General features: G+C 36.3%; 1 protein-coding gene across 2 annotated transcripts in view; it reads right to left on the bottom strand.

The window, feature by feature from the left end:
- Window positions 1-18046, bottom strand: part of LOC149541151 (cysteine synthase-like) — a 120085-nt gene extending 102039 nt beyond the window's left edge. For both annotated transcript variants that reach the window (XM_089802142.1, XM_089802143.1), the window contains exons 1-2: window positions 17958-18046; window positions 17692-17819 (exon numbers count right to left, since the gene is read on the bottom strand). In XM_089802142.1, the coding sequence (XP_089658268.1) occupies window positions 17692-17819; window positions 17958-18029 (200 nt within the window). In that variant the 5' untranslated portion in view covers window positions 18030-18046. The remainder of the gene's footprint in view (window positions 1-17691; window positions 17820-17957) is intronic.
- Between the last annotated feature and the right edge of the window lie 1999 nt (window positions 18047-20045).

Genomic DNA, 20045 nt, shown 5'->3' with positions numbered 1-20045 from the left:
ACGACATCCGGCGGTTGTCGAGATGGGGATCCTCAGACATGTTCTCACAGACACAATAGTCGACGGAGGGTCTGGCGTAAATGTCTTACTGGAGGAGACCTAGAAGAAGTTGGGAAAACCAACGTTGTGGCCACATACATTCCAATTGCTCACGGCAGACCAGCACGGGATCAAACCGTTGGGAACCTTAAGGGCGCAACCGGTAACTATTGGAACACAGCCATTTTTATTGGACTTCGTGGTCATTCCATTGAAAAGAAAAGGATATGATGTTATTCTGGGACGAACTTCGCGCAAGCAAAAGTAAAACATGATTGGAAACAAAATACCCTATCAATGGAGCGCGGAGGCAAAAGATTCATAATTGACCTGCACACACAAATGGTAGGTGAGGAGGTAGCATCGTCAGATTCAGAAGGTGAAGGCGAAATTGACGACGAAGGAAAGAGGAGAATGGAACCGGACGAAGGAGTATTGACACTTGAAAGAGGATCGAATGACGACAACCTAAACTTGGTGAATGGCCTTTACCACTGGCAAATAGAAGACTACGAACTCTTTCTGAGATGTAATATGCTAAGGGTCGACGAGAGTGAGAAAAAAGAGGAAAATGAGTGTCCAAAGAAATACAGAGAAGCAGATGACGCAAAGGAGGTTACGGCTGAAGAAGGGAAGGACATACAATACAAACCCAGAAAAAAAAAATTTCCACTGTCCGGTACACGATGAACAGACCGCACAAGAAGAAAAGAATGCATCGCACCATAAAATTACTTGAAGAGTGCCGACAGCAAGGAAATAAGCTAGATGCGCGACAACCACAGGCACAGTGGGCGACGGAGGTGACACAAAACAGACATAAGGCGTGGCACGACAAACTCGACAGGTTTCAGCCGGTGTAGTTGTACTCAAGTACGACAGTCGGAATGAAATCAAACGGGAAAGGTTTAAGGCAAGATGGGTTGGACCATATCAGATCCGGGAGGTCGGCGACAATCGAGTGATAAAGTTGAGAACGTTGGACGGGCAAGAGGTACCTCACACAGTCAACGGATCCTACCGTGCCAGGAAGATATCGTCGCCGTCACTGTCGCAGAATGATCAGATGATTCCCTCGTCGTTGTCGTTGCAGAACGGCAACACCTTGAGGCAAAATTAAGGTGCTGTATTTTTTTAATTGTTCAAAAAAAAAAAAGAAAAAGAAAGTATCCGTGGGCAGGATGTCCCACGAGCATTTCCCTGCGAGGTGTCCAGTGGACCCTTCCTGCGGGCTCCGTCGGTGGATGTCCCCGCGGAGACCTTTCCCTCCCACGTGTCTTTTCCACGGGTTACCTTTACTTTTTCACGGATCTTTTTTTTCTCTCTCGGGGACTCTATCTTCTCTGCGTGGTTCTAATTCTTTTCCGCAGCTTGTTCCCTTCCGCACGTGGTGCCTTGGTCTTCCGCGGAGTTCTTTCCTGTGTTTAAACCTTTGATTGGAGATCAATAAACAAGCGATTGATATGCGAAGTGATAGTAGAGTACCTTTTGGGGCCAGAGCTTATTAAAGGAGTAGCAACGAGAAGATCTTCTACTGCCACTCAGATTGGGTTTCATGCAGCGATCATAGGAAGAGTAAGTCTTTTCGCAGAGACTTTCTCCCAGCCATTCGCGGATGTCCCGATTTCCCCTTCCCGCGTCGAGACTCCTCTTCCGCGGGTTGTATCCAAATGCCAGTTGCGATTGGGTGGATGCCGCCTCCGTTAAAGTCCACGGCTCCAGCATTTCGAAGCTTTTCTTCCACGGACAGTTTCCCATGCAAGATATTGAAGCGCATATTCATCCAAAGGAATTTGTGGTGGATTGCAGAGGAGCTATTAAAAAATAAAAATAAATAAATAAATTTAAAAAAAAAAAAAAACATCGACAAATTGAAGCAGTTCGGAATGAGTAACTAATGATGCTAAAGGAAAGGGGAAACATCAGTGGTTGCTAGAACGAGTTGAGAATCGGCAAAAAACGACAGAAATGGTGTGTTCCATAGACTTTTCTGTGGGTTTCGGAGTGCTAATTTGGTCTTGGCGGCGAGGGGCACTGCCTCAGGACCCCACGGGGGCGATGCCCCTCGACCCCGCCGAGGGCGTTGCCCCCTGGACCCCCAGTCGTTGCGGATATTAGTCGTGAAGTGTGACTAGTTGAGAAAACTTGAAGCTGCTACAGGCATGGAGTGTCTGTGTACCAGAGGCACTGGGAGTAGGCGTTGGCCGAGAGGTTGTCTTGGTGGTTGCGTAGAGAGCTCAGGAGGAGCTGATCATCCAGTTGGAGGCAGTGCAGTGACACTTGGCTCAGGGTACCGAGGAGTTGAAAACAGAAAAAGCAGCACAGGTGGCTATCAAGGTCAGCTTCATTAAGGAGGCAGTATTGTGTTAGCAGAGGCTACAGACATGGCACGAAGGTGAAAGTGATGTGTTAGAAGCAAATTTATCTTGTTGTAATCAGTTCGTTAATATATTTTGTCTCAGATATTTTGTAATTTTCGTCCGGAGACGACTTTTTCTTTTGGGGGGGATGATGTCGTCGGTAGAAACTGTCAGTTGACTTGATTGTCATCAGTGTTTTTGTATTCTGTAGCCGACATCGTCGGTAAAGATTTTGTAGCCGACGGGTAAATAGTTTGTAGCGAACATAATGTTTGTGGCCAACAGACTCCTTCGAAAATGTTCGGCGGATAGTATTTATACCCCATTTGGGATCATTGTAAATCATTCATCTTATCAAGCATAATGTAATGTTCTAGCATATGTGAATAATCTAAGGAGTTATGCTATTCGTGTTCATTATCTATGTGCATTTATTAATCTATGCGGTAAATAAGGACTTCTACTGAGAAGACTGCTAAGACTTGCCTTTATCTGTTTGAAAGGATTTAGTAGTAAAAGCTTTCTTTATCGAGATGGAGCTGGAACTGCTACCGAACTATTATTTTTACCGATCTTGTTAAAGCAGAAGTGTGCAGAGATTCGTGAACTTTAGATCAACACCGAAAGACCTGATGTTGAGTCTCAATAAAATGCTTGTAGAACTTTGGTAAACTTCGGGGAGTGATAATCACAATGTCCTCTTCCTCCATCTTGCGACCAATGACAAGCAATTGATCACGAATTTCCTGAATCCTATTTAGGTAAGCTTGGAGCAATGTTCGCCCATCCATGATAATAGAAAACAGAGTGTTATTCAAAAAGAAAGCTCTACTTTTGTCAAAAGTCTCATGAAGATTTTTGAGATGTGCCCATATCTGGGCAACTGTCTTACTAGATGGAATCTGAGCTAATCATCAGCTACAGATAATTTGAGAAGCATCACCGGTTCCCGATTATTCAAATCTCATGTATCCTAATCAACATCACAGACAGTCGAAAGTTGTGTAACACCCAAAAAACCTGATCAGTATTCTAATAATCAAAAATTGCTATTATTCGCTAGTTCCAAGTGCCATAATTTTGACCGTTGAATTTGGAATTGCTCTCAAGTAGAATATTAGTCAACGATGCCATAGCACATTTTTCAATGAAAAGTGTGAAAATCTGTGAAGGCACATTCTTCAAAGCAAAAAATGGAAGACCCCAAAAATTTGAAAGGTGACCTAGAAAAGAGCTCGAAAAAAAATATATGTTGTCAATTTTTGGATCTGCTAGCTCCAAAATTGAGGCACCTAGAAAAATCAGATGAAAACCCAGTTGAGCTCTCGAAAAACCCATCAAGAAATAGGAATCAAACAAAAATTTTGGGCCCAAAAATTAGAGTTTCGAACATAAAAGTCCTAAGCTGAAAAAAGCTTGAAATCAATGGCAAATCTGCAGCAAAAAACATAGTTTATAGGCGCAAATCTTTTAGCATGAATGTTGATAATACTACTTTGGGGGAGTATCCTAAGCATTTGAGAGTATTGACATGTTGCATTCATAACTATGTCTTTCGTTGATGTCAACATAGCACGGTTTTCATAAAGACTGGCTGAGTAGTAGACAGAGATCTTGATGGTATGGACAAGGGTTTGATTGTCTAGTAATGCGCAGTTACGAACATGTTCAGCAAAGTGTCTTGATGACATAGTTAAGTGCACAATGTCTGAGTCGAAGACGTACGGAAGATGTACCTAATTTACAGAGAGCAGTTCAGAGACTGAGTATTGAGAAGGCAATTCTTGATGTTTGTTGGCTATCTTACATCTGAGATGTAATGAAGAGATGTGTAGTCAGGCAGTGACAAAGAACATTCAACTGATGATGTCAGCGAGTGGACAAGCCCTAGTATTGCATATGTGAAGTTTTGTATAGACTGTAAGCCAACAATGTTATTATAATCGTAATTAATTGATTATCTTATCATAATTAATTGGGAAAGCCTCAAGGCCGACTCAGGGAATTATTATGAAGATAAGGTATAAAGGAAAGATGTTTTCCTTGATTGTGAAGTGAATATTCAAGTATTGTGATTGTTGTTGAAGTGCAAAGTGCGAAAAGGAGTTGAGTGCTTACTGAATGCGAGTAAGCGATCCAAGGGACTATTGGATGCAAGATTTGTGATCTGGTTACAAGATCAGAAGGAGCAAAGGTTCGATTGAAAGGATAGAGAAAGAGGAAGGAACAATACAGTACAATTCTATTATTCTACAAGGAATAATACAAAGATCATTTGGACAATCGGATCATTGGTCTTGCCCTTGAAGTTGTTTGGGCAATGGGTCCAATTGTCTTCCACAACTCCTAACAAAGTTGGAATCTCCTAATAGGGACTCGTATGTACTAAATGTATTCATAGACTCCTAACAAGGTCCATCCTCTAACAAGGAATATTTGTATTAGTAAATCATCTTGTGGCTACCATCCCCATCGGGGTTTTCCCTCTAATCAAGTGTTTCCCTAGTTAACATATCTGGTGTTATTTTGTATGAGTATTTTGTTGTGGTTTTAGTTTATATTACTCATATGGTTAAGTTTGTTTAAGGTTGATAATTGTGATATTAGTTGGATAACTGATTCACCCCCCCAACCCACTCTCAGTTATATCAATGGACTATATATTCTAACAATTGGTATCCAAGCATCAGGTCCTTGAAGGATAAGCTTAACAGCTTTGGCAGATCAATGGCGAATATTTTCAGAAAGGATAGTCCTAGATTTAATAAGGCCAACTATGACAGTCGGAAGGAGAAGATGAAGACTCATCTATTGTGCATGGGTCCAAGATATTCGATCTTGACAAAGGAAAAGAAGACAATCATTGAAGAAGAAAAGCTTGAAGGATGCAATGAACAAGAGAGAGATCTATTCATGCGTAACATGAGAGCAAGCGAAGCTCTACCAACAGCTCTTCCAGAGAATGAATACAGTCAGGTAAAGTCACTTGTAACATCTTATGAAATTTGGAAAGCATTAAAATCTGCTTTTGAAGATGATAATCATGCAAAGAGAATGAGATTACAGAATTGGATATGTGCATTTCAAGATGCTAAAATGATGGAAGATGAATCTATAAGAAGTTATGTTGGCAAAATATTAGAAATTGTTGTACGAATTCGGTCTCATGGTGGAACCAAGGAAGATGATGAAGTTATATGGAAGATCTTGAAAATCTTGACACCACCATTCAAGCTAGTAGCTCAAATGATTCAGCTAGTAATGCCCTGCACTAAGGATTTCACAAAGGAAACGTTGCTTGGAAGATTAAAATTAGCAGAAGCAGATCTGAGAGTCTAGAGATCTAGCAAGAGTCGAAACTGCTTTCAGTGCCCTGAACATTCGACCTAATTTGACAAGGAGTGCAAGCATATGTGGAGATTTTGTTGCTAGCAACAGATCTGATGAAGACAAGAAGACTGAGGAAGAAATAGCCCTTCTTGTGAGAAAAAAAAAAATGGTACAAAAATCTTTAAATGTTGGACTTGTAATGAATTTGGTCATTATGCATCTAAATGTCTTAAAAGAGAGAAAAAGTATAAGGGAAAGTTCAAACCTAGAAGAAATAGAGATAGAGACTGTTTGTATGCAAATGAAGATGAAGAATCTAATGAAAAGGTCAAAGTGAAAGTGATGATGAATTAGGATTTGTGGCTATCAAGGAAGATGATCTTGAAAGAGAAATTAGAGAAGAAAGAGCTCTAGTTTCCCAAGTAGAAAAGAAATTTGATTGGATAATTAACAGTGATTGTTCACATTACATGACTGGTGATATGAATAAGTTTGTTAAGTTCAAGAATCGTGGTAGAGGTATTGTTAGAGTTGGTAACAATGCAGTCTGTCATATAACAGGAATTGGATATATTACTCTTGATGGTAAAACTAACACTGATGATGTTTATTTTGTTGATGGATTGAAGTATAACTTGTTGAGTGTTGGACATTTGGTGAACAAGGAATTAAGTTTGTAGTTACAGGCAGATTGATTCGATCATGAGATTCATTGTTGTTGGTAAATCATCATTCAATTATATTATATATATACTTATTATATATATATATATATATATATATATATATATATATATATATATATATATATATATATATATATATATATATATTATTGTTACTATGTTATTTATATATAATGATGATTAACCTCAAGAAACATGTCTCTTCATGAAGAGACATGTCTCTTCCTCTCATATTTATAAGTCATTCAATATGCATTTGGAAAACAATCAATTACAATGGCAATCGTTAGTACATTTGCAGAGATTCAAGAATTTAACACAAGGGTTATCTGTTGCAATTCACTGAGAAGACTTGCATTATCAAAGACAGAGATGGTAAGATGATTGGAACTAGCACTAGATCCAAAGGTAGTGTATTTCAATTGAATCCTACTGAAGTGACATGTTTGGTAGCTAAAGTGGATAACAGTTGGTTGTGGCATAGAAGATTTTGGCACATAAACTTTGATAATATTGTGAAAGTTAGTAGCACTTTTGCAGTCAAAGACTTGCCTTAGATTACAAAGCCTACTAATGTTGTGTGTAAGGAATGTATTTTGGTTAAACAAAAGAAAGTATCATTTCCTAGCAAGAAGTTCACTACCACAAAGAAGCTAGACATCGTTCACACAAATCTAAATGGTCCCTCTAGAACAAGAGGATTCTATAGTGAAAGGTATTTTATGATTTTTGATGATGATTTCACTAGAATGATGTGGGTGGCATTTCTTAAAGAGAAATCTGAAGCTTTTGAAAAGTTTAAGAGATTTAATAATAGATTTGAGAATGAATCTAGTGTTAAGATAAAGTGTTTGATATTTGATAGAGGAGGAGAGTTCATCTCTAGAGAGTTTAACATATTTTGTGAAGAGAATGGAATCAAAAGGCAGCTCTATGCACCTAGAACACCTGAGTAAAATGGGATTGCTAAAAGAAGAAATAAATTAGTAGCAGAAACAACAAGAGTCATGTTGTTTGAGAATGATGTTTCTAAGACATTTTGGAGAGAAGCAGTCAATACAATAGTATATACTTTGAACAGAGTACGGATCGGAAACGGTATGAGCAAGACACCTTATGAACTATGGTTTGGTCATTCACCATCAGTTAAGTATTTCAAAATATTTGGGAGCAAATGTTACATTAAGAGAGATGATGACATTGGTAAGTTTGATCCAAGAAGTGATGAAGGTATATTTCTTGGTTATTATTGAAAAGAAAGGCTTATAGATGTTTCAACTACAAAATTAAGACAATAGTTGAATGCGCAAATGTAAAGATTGATGAAAAGTTTGGAAATAAAGAAAAGATAGTAGATTATAATTTAGATGGAGTAGAAGATAATTCTAGAATTGTTAGACAGGCAAATAGGACAACAGAGATCTGAAATGAGAAAAAAGATAAGAGTTGAGATGTCAACTCCTACCCCTAATAGGAATTTGACAAGGAATCGCCCTCCTGAGCAGATAATTGGAAGCAACGACAAAGGTGTGATGACAAGGAACAGACTAAATGAGGAGATGTCTGATATCTTGAGTTGAACCTAAAAGTGCAGTTAAAGATGATCATTGGATTCAATCAATGAAGGAAGAATTGGATTAGATAGTGAAGAATGATACATGGGAGTTAGTTCCTAGACCTAAAGACAAGAATGTGGTAGGACCCAAATGGGTATTTAGAAACAAGATGAATGAGCAAGGCGAAGTTGTGAGGAACAAGGCTAGACTTGTATGCAAGGGATATTCACAACAAGAAGGCATAGACTACGAGGAGACATATGCACCTATAGCCAGAATGGAAGCAGTAAGGATGTTCTTGGCTTATGCAGCGAATAAGAAGTTCAAGGTTTATTAGATGGATGTTAAATCAGCCTTTTTGAATAGAGAACTTGAAAAAGAGGTATATATTGAGCAGCCTAAAAGTTTTCCTTTATCAGAAGATAAAGACATGGTATGCAAATTAAAGAAAGCTTTATATGGTCTAAAGCAAGCACCTAGAACTTCGTATACAAGGTTGGACAATTATTTGGCAAAGCTTGAATTTGCTAAAGGTATGGCAGAAAGTAACTTGTATTTGAAAGAAATTGAAAATGGTTTGCTGATTATTGTAATATTTGTTAATGACATCATTTTTGGAGGTAATGATGAAGCAATTGATAAGTTTGATGAAGAGATGAAGAATGAGTTTGAAATCAGTATGATAGAAGAAATGAAGTTTTTCTTAGGATTGCAGATTGTACAAAATAGTGATGGTATTTTCATTTCACAAGCTAAGTACTTGAAAGATTTATTGAAATGGTTTGGCTTGGAAAGTTGTAAACCTGTTGGTACACCTATGATAACTAGTCACAAGTTATCCAGCAAAGATGAGACACCTGCAGTAGAGCAAAAGAAGTACAGATCCATGATTGGAGGTTTGCAGTATCTGACTCACACAAAACCAAATATAACAAATGCAATTGGGATTGTAGCTAGATTTCAAGCTAATCTTAAGGAATATCATTTTGCAGTGGTGAAGAGAAAATTCAAATATCTAAAAGGGACGTCTGATTATGGAATTTGGTATGGCAGATTGAGTGAGTTCACTCTATGTGCATATACTGATGCAGATTGGGCAAGCAGTATGAATGACAGAAAGAGCACCAGTGGTGGAGCATTCTTTCTTAGAGGAAGATTGGTTTCTTGGCTAAGCAAGAAGTAAGATTGTATTTCACAAACAACTGCTGAGGTAGAGTATGTTGCAGCAGCAAATAATTGTAATCAAGTTATGTTGATGAAGCAGATGTTGAAGGATATCAAAATTGAATTTAAAGAACCTATTATCATTTATTGTGATAACACAAGTACAGTGAGTATGTCTAAGAATCTTGTATTGCATTCTAAGACTAAGCATATATCTATTAAGTATCATGTGTTAAGAGAGAAGGCAGTAAAAAAGGAGATTAGATTGGAGTATGTGAATACTAAAGATCAGATTGCAAATATTTTACGAAGCCTTTGCCTAAAGATACATTTGAATACTTGAGAGGTATGCTTGGGGTTATGCCCCTGCCTACTTCTGAGTAGATGATGCAAAGAATGCATTAGTCCAGTGGTACACAGCACTATTGTTAGCTTGGATTGGATGTTGATGCTTCCAGTATAGGGGAGTATCTATGATAATCTGAGTCACTGACGACTCTTGGTATTTGGAATTGAATAATGCCTTTGGACCCTTGAGCTGGTCGATGAAATGGTGCAGCATATTAGCAATTGGCATTTAACAATTGGTATGTTGTAACATTGAGATTGAGGTAAATGGTGCAGCATATTAGCAATTGGCATTTAACAATTGGTATGTTGTAACATTGAGATTGAGGTCTTTGACATTGATGTCAATGGGGGAGAATATGCATGAAAAACACATCTCTTAAGTATGGGGGAGAGATATCTTTTTAGAAAGATTTAGAAAGATTCGTGAAAGGAAGCAAGAATATACATCTGATGTATTGTGAATTGTTTAGTTTGAAGTAAACAATTGATCTATTTATTTTTATATTTGTTTTAGCGTGTGGACAACTGATGTTGGTCTGCAGCAGCATCAGAACATTGTTTGGTATTGTTGGAACTTAGATGTTTTGTAATCTATGTTGTCATCAATGCCAAAGGGGGAGATTATTAGCATGAATGTTGATGATAGTACTTTGGGGGAGTATCCTGAGCATTCAAGAGTATTGACATGTTGCATTCATGATTGTGTTTGTCATTGATGTCAACATAGCACGATTTCTCTAAAGACTGGCTGAGTAGTAGACAGAGATCTTGATGGTACGGACAATGGTTTGATTGTCTAGTGATGTGCAGTTACAGACATGTTTGTCACAATGTCCTTATGACATAGTTAAGTGTGCAATGTCTAAATCGAAGATGTACGGAAGATGTACCTAATTTACAAAGAGTAGCTTAGAGACTGAGTATTGGGAAAGAAATTCCTGATTTTTTTGGCTATCTTACATCTGAGATGCAATGAAGAGATGCACAGTCAGGCAATGATAAAGAACAGCCAGCTAATGATGTCAGCGAGTGCGCAAGCCCTAGTATCACACGTGTGAAGTTTTGTATAGACTGTGAGCCGACAGTGCTATTGTAATTGTAATTAATTGATTAGCTTATCATAATTAATTAGGAAAGCCTCAAGGCCGACTCAAGGAATTATTATGAAGATATGGTATAAATGAAAGATGTTTTCCTTAATTGTAAAGTGGGTATTCAAGTATTGTTATCATTGTTAAAGTGCTAAGTGTGAAAAGGATTAGAGTGCTTACTGAATGCGAGTAAGCGATCCAAGGGATTATTGAATGTGAGATTTGTGATCTGGTTACAAGATCATAAGGAGCAGAGGTCTAGTTGACAAGACAGAGAAAGAGGAAGGAACAGTACAATACAATTCTATTATTCTGTAAGGAATAATACAAAGATCATTTGAACATTGGGTTCATTAGTCTTGCCCTTGAAGTTGTTTGGGCAGTGGATCTAGTTCTATTCCACAACTCCTAATAGGATTGGCACAACTCCTAACAAGGTTGGAATCTCCTAACAGGGATTCAAAGTCTCCTAATAGGGACTCGTATGTCCTAGATGTATTCATAGACTCTTAACAAGGTTCATCCTCTAACAAGGAATATTTATATTAGTACATAATCTTGTGGGTACCATCCCCACCAAGGTTTTCCCTCTAATCAAGGGTTTCCCTAGTTAACATATCTAGTGTTAGTGTGTATGAGTATCTTGTTGTGGTTTTAGTTTATATTACTCATATGGTTAAGCTTATTTAAGGTTGATAATTGTGATATTAGTTGGCCAACTAATTCAGCCCCTCCTCTCAATTATATCAGTGGACTATATATTCTAACACAAATGTGTTACTAAGGATTTTTTTTAACCCTTGGCGTCACTCCCAGCCCTAGATGTGCAGAAAAAATGGACAAAAATGTCCAAAAATCAGTCACATTTTTTCAAAAACGGCTGGAAAAAAAAACATGAATATTGATCATCAATATTCTTAAACAAACCCTAGTTCGAAGCAAATATTTCAAAAAAATAATTTCAAAAATTAGGGTATGATAATTTCATAAAAGAAATTATGATTTTGAAAAAATTTGAAGAAGTGACTCTAATACCATATTATGAAGTAATTGGTAATATACTTACTTGTTATTAACAAAGACCGAGAGGTCTTATTTATACAAAAGAATAAAGCGATGTTTCCTTAGGAAACGATCGTAAAGAATAGAAATATTCTATTCTAGCTAAAAGAATGCTAAAGAAAGCTAACAAAAAACTACAGCTAACAAAATATTAGAAACATTTTAATATTTATAATCGATTATAAATAGATAACCATTAACAAATAATAGAAGTGTAACAACCACTTTCCCGGTCTTAATTAACAACTAACATACTCACAGAAATACAGTTATCACTTCATTTTCATAGGAAGACAGTTAAATCAGTTTCGTTCATATAAAAGAGATTGATGGTTAAAAATTAGTTAAACAAAATTTCTTATCTAAGCACTTAAAACACCATAAATGAATTCACTATAGAATTTAAAATCCACATACCATTGAATTTGAACCAAGAAATCATTGTAGGTATGCTTCTGCAACCACCCAGGTTAGTCCACAAATACCACTATAATAATATCAAATAACAACTACCATCCAAAACCACTATATCATAATCAAATGGCGATTACCATTTAACACCATTGTATCAACTAGGACATCGATTACCATTGGATCATTTAGGGCATCGGATACCACTGTATCAATTAGGGCATCACAAACCGCTGTATCAATTAGGGCTTCAATTATCATTGGATCAACTAGGGCTTCAGATACCACTGTATCATTTCTATCATTGTGATTGCTTCACTATGGCAATAACATATGATTAGAAGATATGCTCATAGTTATTATTCATATAAATGAAAGATAACAATCCACCAGATAAACCCATCTCTCGCAACTAAATGTAAAATAACTCAATTACTCTTACCTTAGTCTTGCATATACATCATAAAAGTAAAAATACTTGTTTCCAACAAACAATTGAATACATAGCGTATCTCTGTTTGATACACGTCTGACAACTTAGGGAGGTGTGAAACATTGTCAAGGGCTTAACCACCCAACCTCGGACCTTAACTTATTCTGCCACACAATCTCTAACAAGAAAGGTACTCCCTACCCGGAATTGGACTTGGAACATCTATCATCTACTGAGCATCTTGGTATTTAAACACTCAATTCGACTTGAAAGCAGGAGGATACAATTAACAGAATCATACATGAACTATTAAATAATTCAAATAAAAATGATAAACATTGTTATGTCATAACCGATACTGTTTCATGTTATTGCAAATTCCTTTCTCTCACCTCGTCACCCATTTCCTTGGCTACACAACTAGGTGAGTCCCAGGTGTTCGAAATTCTTAGAACAACCGGCTCTTTCTATTGATTCCCAACAAATTCATGAATAACATATACGTTCTAACTTATCACGATTTTTGATTTGGAAAAGATATTCTTAAAGATTGCAGAATTAATTGTTTAATTAATTAATTTAATCATATCTGATTTCTCTTCTGTGTTCTTATAGATTCACTTCACCTCTTCACCATTTCATGGCTTCTTTGCCGGTGAATCCTAGGTGCCTAAAAGATTATGATCATTCTGTTTTGTTTACACCTCTTCACCATTTCACAATCTGTGATTACATGATTATGTTTTTTAAAGATTCTAGAGTTGATTCTAATATCCAATGGCATAATAATTTTATGGATCCATACCATGTTTACTTGGCTTTCACTTGCCATGAACAAGGTTAAATTTAAAGAAGGTCAATCTGTAAATTCAAACAAGATATCATCATGATAAATGTTGAAAATTGTTGCTATGAAATTCAATGTTATTATACCTTTTCATTTTCAGGTTTTATTTCATTTGGGAAAACTCTCCCATAGGAGATACTATTCAACTGGATACAATGAAAGTAAGAAGAAAGCTCACTATAAATCATAGGGATTATGTTTTACTGCATAGATTAATTAAGAAACGCACACAGATAATGAACCCGAGCACGAATAGCAGAACTCTTATTATTATTCGCATATATCAATCAGTACATTCGGTTCTGGTATCCTCCTTACAATGCTTCCCGAAGGGGTTATAAATACTTTCCGAGGAACCTTCCCGAAGGTATCCGTCGGCTAGATACATTATGTCCGCTACATAACAAAAACCCTTTCCGAAGGGACCCGTCGGCTACATAACAAGAACTTTCCCGAAGGTACCCGTCGGCTGATATGAAAACTTTTCCGAAGGGTCCTGTCAGCTGATACACAATTTCTACTGACGACATCATCCCCCCCAAGAAGAAAAGTCGTCTCCTGACGACTAGCAAAATTAGGAGACAACCCACAAACAATAAAAGAAATACTAGAGAGAAGAAGGTGTCTCAGAAGAGTGTTGTTGACGACGTAACTCATACACCTGGTCAGTACGGATGCACAGATCTGTCTGAATCTGTGAATTAACCTCTACGGCCTCCTTCAGGAGAAGCGCAGCATCCATAGCCTGTCTCTTGGCCAACTGCAACTCATGCTCTGCCACATCTTTATCCCGGATAGCCGCGTCCTTCTCCTGTACCACTACTGCCATATCCTTCAATAGTGTTGCCCGCTCTACTGCCCATGCTGCCTGCTTATCAGTGGCTAACTTTTCTCTTGCCTCTTTTTCAACCGCTAGAGATCTCTGAGCTGCAAAACTGTCTGCTGCCCTATCCGCCTCCGCACGCTGCCGCGCATCGTAGACCTCTTTGTACAGTCCCACGATCTCATGTGCCAACTTCATCATCGGAGTGTCGCTCGGTCCCAACTCTGGCTCAGTGGCCCAATCTGCCAACATCTCTGGTGTCTCAACTGCCGGCCAACCTCTATCCACAAAACAAGTTTGAAATCGCTTAGGACAAATCTCACGAATATACGCTCGGATCAAATGCCACTCCCTTCGCCAAGTGAGAGCCTGAATCGCCACATCATGCCCCTTCTTCAATGTAGACTTCATAGTCCTGAGGTAGTCCCTGCACCTGTCCTCATCCGACCCGTAATCCTCCTTGGCGAAGTCCTCCAATGACCATTTTGCATCACTATTGTCCTCCTCATCAGCGGGAGCCATGCCCACATCCAGTGCCACCTCCTCTGCTGTCGGCGCAATCACGGCATGTGGCATTCCCTCCTCCTGAGACTGAGGCTCTGGTTCAAGTGCTACTCCGGAATAGCTGGAGGACTGAATGGATGGGCCACGCCAGTCAGGAACGAGTCGGAACTGCTGTCTCAAAAAAACACTGGCTCTATCCATGACCTCTGGTTGTTCGGGCTGCACTGGGTCCGTATATTCCTACATTCCTCCGTCTGGTACGTTCTCTACTGGAAGTTCCTGAGCTTCTGTTGACTGTGCTACGGTAACAACTGCTGCTGGCTGACTTATGGCAGGTGCCACGGGTGCTGCTACCGGAAGTGCCTAGCCAGCTGCCTTTGAAAATAAACATATCGAAACGATAGCTGATAAGAATTTCAGTAATGCTTTGAAGATCTTGAAATCTAATTGGTTTCCTCTAGTTGCTTGAGATGTCACCTACAAAACATAGAATCTCATATTCTTAGCTGAATTACCTGCACGACAAAGGGAAGACATCATTCTGATTGATCAAAGTTACTCATTGATAAATGCAGGGTATTGGCAACAGTAAAAAATACTGAATACTGAGATGAAGTCAGGTGCTAAAAAAATTTGGAAATAAAACAGCAGAAGGAATTCGGAAATGTGTAAAACGAATGGAAATAATAATAAATCCAACTCCTCTCACGGCTTCCTTAAATGGAGAGCGAAATATGACTCCTTGGCTCCTACCGGTTACAAAAAGATTATTTGCCCATTCGAATTCCAAGCATTAAATCGATTGGAAAAAGAGAAGAAAAAGAAAATAAAAAGGTTGGAAGAGAAATTGGAAAGATTAAAGTTTGATTATTGCCACTTTATCATGCCAAGTGTTTTAATCGATTAAAAGCAAAGAATATTAAAAAGAAAAGAATAGAGTTGGAAGATTATGATTTGAATATTATAACTCAAATGTTATTATATTTTGAATATTATTATAATCTTATATTTATACATGTACATGTAAATATATTAACAGGGTGACATCATTATATTAAGTTATTATAATGTAATGGTGCCATATCATTTTTATATTTATATGCACGTATATAAATATATCTATTATAATAATAAGGTGAATGATCAAATTAAATCCTCTAAGGTACGTTTTATATTTTAACTCAATTATTTATGTTTCTCAAATTATTTATTTAAATACCTCATGGGGGTCCCATAGATGTATCCTGTTTGAAGTCGCTAGGTTCTCAACCCATCTGCCCAGTGATGGTGATGCTCCTATGCCTAATTCTTTTCTGACAATGCTTCCACCCCTTCGATGTGTTTTCTGCAAGGAAATTCTCTGTAATTAAATTATATTATCATAATAAATTATTTAATCATAAATAATCATAACGGTTAATCATCTTCTCAATTCCATAAATTCGTAATAAATGATCAACTAGCTTGTTATCTTCTCTTGAAATTATAACGACTAACCATCTTACCATTTCACAAGATTATAACGAATTAAACTATCAACTAACTTCATGTGAACCTCAACGGCTATATTTTAAATTAGGTCAAAAATTGGGATGTAACAAGAAGCTTATCTATTATCATAATATAATCCTTATATTGGGAACCAAAATTTACTGTAAACCGAAAGGGGAAAACTATCTTACATTTAGACTCTTCGTTCACACCTTTTGTCTTAACTTTTTAGGTGAGTAGAATCGACCCATGTTTGGACAAAATCTCAACACTTAAGAAATTTTTCAAAAATATGTCACTTAAAGTGGAGAAATGCATGCCATGTTTGGATTTTGTTTGAATTAAGTGTGGGAATTCATACTAAGTCCAGATTTTCATCAATGTCACCAGGGAATTTTACGCTAAGTCCAGATTTTGTGTACTTTATAAAGAAATTTTGATTTCTCTTAGGATTTTGACAAATGTAAGTATGGAAAATCAACTTCTATAAAAATTTTAAGGCACTTATGCACAAAATATTGTTACAAGCTAGGGTTGTCGTTGCACCAAAAGATCGACCTATTAATGCTCGATACAACCACTAAACTTATAGAACACAGGAGATAGTTAAGTCATGTCACGAATCTCGAAGGGAACGTTGGTGGTTAGTCCAATAATTCCCCCCTCACCGTTACCCGAGGAGATTCGAACCTGTAACCAAGCTCTGATACCACTTGTTACAAGCTAGGGTTGTCGTTGCACCAAAAGATTAACCTGTAATGCTCGATACAACTACTAGACTTATAGAACACAGGAGATGGTTAAGCCAACTTTTCTTGACATGACATTTTGTTTAGTGTTAGGTGTGAAATATAATTTTTTGTAGCTTGCTTCGACCATTGAGATTCTTCAATTTTTTTGAAATTGAAAAATAAGGATTGTAGGAAAGAATATTTCAGTTTGGAAAAGATATTTGACATACTGATGTATTGTATGATGTGATCGGATTTCGATCTTGTGTTCTCTCACTTTAGCGTCCGTTGTATAGAATGTAGTATCCATGAAATTTGACTGCCCATCCTGGGCATATATCGTATATTGTAACAGGTGCTTCATGTGGTGCTCTATTTTATGTGGTCCATTTTCCAACCTCCCACAAGGTGCACAAGGTAAATAATGGGTGTCACTGTACTGCATATTTTTTACCCTGTGACAGAGTGGTCCATAACTCTAGCACAAGTGAGGGAATCCTACTAGGTAGTAATTATACGGAATACGATGATAGTGACTGCACAAGGTAAATTATAGGCGGCAGCTAAGAGTTTTTCCCCCCGTGACAAGGTAGTCCATAACTCTAGTAGAAGTGAAGTGATCCTATCAGGGAGTAATTAGACGGGATACGATGACAGTGAACTATGCTAACAAATCTTGAGAATATAATTAGAGCTTGTCTAGTTGACATGTTGAAGACAACTAGCAACCTAACCCAATCATATTTTTAATTAAGTGAAAACAAAACCAAAAAAGAAGTTGACAATATCTCCTGCCCATCTTGTAGACACACCTGAGAGCAATTCGATCCTTGACAGAAGAAAGGGGTTGATAAAATTCAAGTTTCCCAACAATTCTCGCAACAGCACCCTCTGCCTGCGCGATCCGCTTCATCTCCACCAGGGGAGTCCACCCTATTAACTGCATAACAGTGCCATAAATTGGACTAATACTTCAGACCTAAAAATGTTCTAAAGATTGAAAAAAAAAAAATCTTTTTTTAAAATTATTTTTATATGTTCATAGGTAATTTTACAGAGGTGGGCTTTCAATGGGTGCCTGCGTAACATCTGATGCAATGTTCTCCCTGAGAACTCCGGGAGGAGATATGAGTCGCGATATTCCTTCCATTCTGGTCACTCAGTTCTTTTCTCCACCCCATTTGAGCCTTACTTTTATAGGTGTATTTCGGTCAAAATGCTCAATTACTGACCCGGAAATCCTCAAAAGGGCCCTGCCGAATGCAATTTTCCTCTATGCTAGCATAAGCTCTCCCCTGGTATTTGTGCATTCTTAAAATAATTCTTGGAATATATATTTGACCATGTTTGGTTGACCTCAAGAACCAGGAATCGAAATAGTTCCAACAATTGAAATAAAAATTGGAATAAGTTTTGTTTTAAAATTTTAATAATTAAATTATAATGTTTTTGTTTGGAAATATTTAAAATAAACAAGATTTTTTTATTTATAAAAAATAAATTTATTTTAATAAAAAATGGTTTTTTATTGATTTATTTAAAAGCCAAATTATTTTAACTAGATTTTTTTTTTTAAATTGACTTTATATACCTTAACCTTTGAAATTCATCGAAATTCAAAAGAATAATATATTGTACATTATAAATTTAATTCTAAATTAAATCAAATTAATTTAATGAGTATAAGATTCAAAACTAAAATCATTTTATTTTTAAATCTATTAAAAAAAATAAAAAATACAAATTAAATCAATATCATTAATATGATATGTAAATGATCTTTCAACATGGTTTTAATAATAAGACTAAACACAAAATTTATTTGTAAAGATAAATTTATAAAAGTTTAGAAAATATATCAAATTTGATATTAGTTTTTTTTGTCATTTTAAAAAAATACATATTAAATGTTAAATAATGTTGATCTAGTTTATATCTTATGATAAATGGAGAAAATAGTCCAAAAATGCATTTGAGTGACAAAATATAATCAAACGACAAAGTCACGGACCCGACAACCCATCAAATTGGGTTTATTAAAAATTGAAATAAGAATAAGCTATTCTTATTCCATCTTTTTTTAAGAATTTCGCTATGCTCATTTTGGGGTCAAATTAGGATAGACAAATTCTAATTCCAATTTTGTATTTTACAAACAAACGTTGAATTGGCAAACGTGGGTATTTAAATTTTCCTATTTTCGCCCAATTCCTGCAACCAAACGGACAGGAATTGGCTTTTTCAAAATTTGGATTTGAAAATTTTTGCATTTGTTTCAAAATTGGCAAAATGGAATTAGCATACCAGATTTCCAATTTTGCCTCAAAATGAGGTTTTTCAACTTCCTACTAGCAAGTAGGAATTGAAAATCAAAATCTGGTTATGTTTTTTAAGAAGTCAAAAAACAATAGATTGGACTGCTTCTTGAAATTTGCCTTCAACTCTAAGCTTACGCATAAAAATGTGTCACAACACACATCTTCCAAGTGAAACAAACAATTCAAGTAAAATCCCAAAAATGGGGATGAAGATTTGCAAAACCTTGATTTGGCTAAACCAAGTTTTGTAGAAATCCTAGTTTTTTAAATTCCCCGAACCAAGCAGACCCTAATTGAGGCCTTAGGATTTATTAGCAAAATGTCTTTCCATTCGAATAGATAAGAGGATCTTTTATTGCAAATAAAACAAAAACAAAATAAGAGAGGTAAGGAAAATAGAGATTTATAGATAGAAATGAAGGATATGGAGAGAGAGTTAAAAGAGACAGTGATATGTTATTGGAAGGACAAGTAAATGTAGAATGATAAGAGAGTTCAAGGGAATTTTAAAAATATGAATAATTATATTGTTTTAAGAAATATAAATAACAGTAGCAATTATATTATATGCATGAACTACTCATTCTACCAATTCAATTAAAAGTTGAAATATTTAATTTTAAAAAATAAATTGTTGATTACTTAATTTAAACTATTAAAATATCTAGTAAATTTGAGGGGTAGTATTAGTTTTAAAATTTGTAAAATGGTATTAAAAAAAATTAGAGCAAGATTGTAAAATAGTAGCTAGTAAAACATAGTGTAAACTTAAAGAAATAACATTTTACAATTGGCAAAAATAAACATCAATCTAAAACTAATAAATATATTTAAAATAAGAAGTATAG

The sequence above is a fragment of the Cupressus sempervirens genome, chromosome 9 (genome assembly GCF_028749045.1).
Source record: "Cupressus sempervirens isolate cs-2001-9-10 chromosome 9, ASM2874904v1, whole genome shotgun sequence".
In the NCBI taxonomy this organism is placed as follows: domain Eukaryota; kingdom Viridiplantae; phylum Streptophyta; class Pinopsida; order Cupressales; family Cupressaceae; genus Cupressus; species Cupressus sempervirens.
This window is presented reverse-complemented; position numbering and strand designations above follow the sequence as displayed.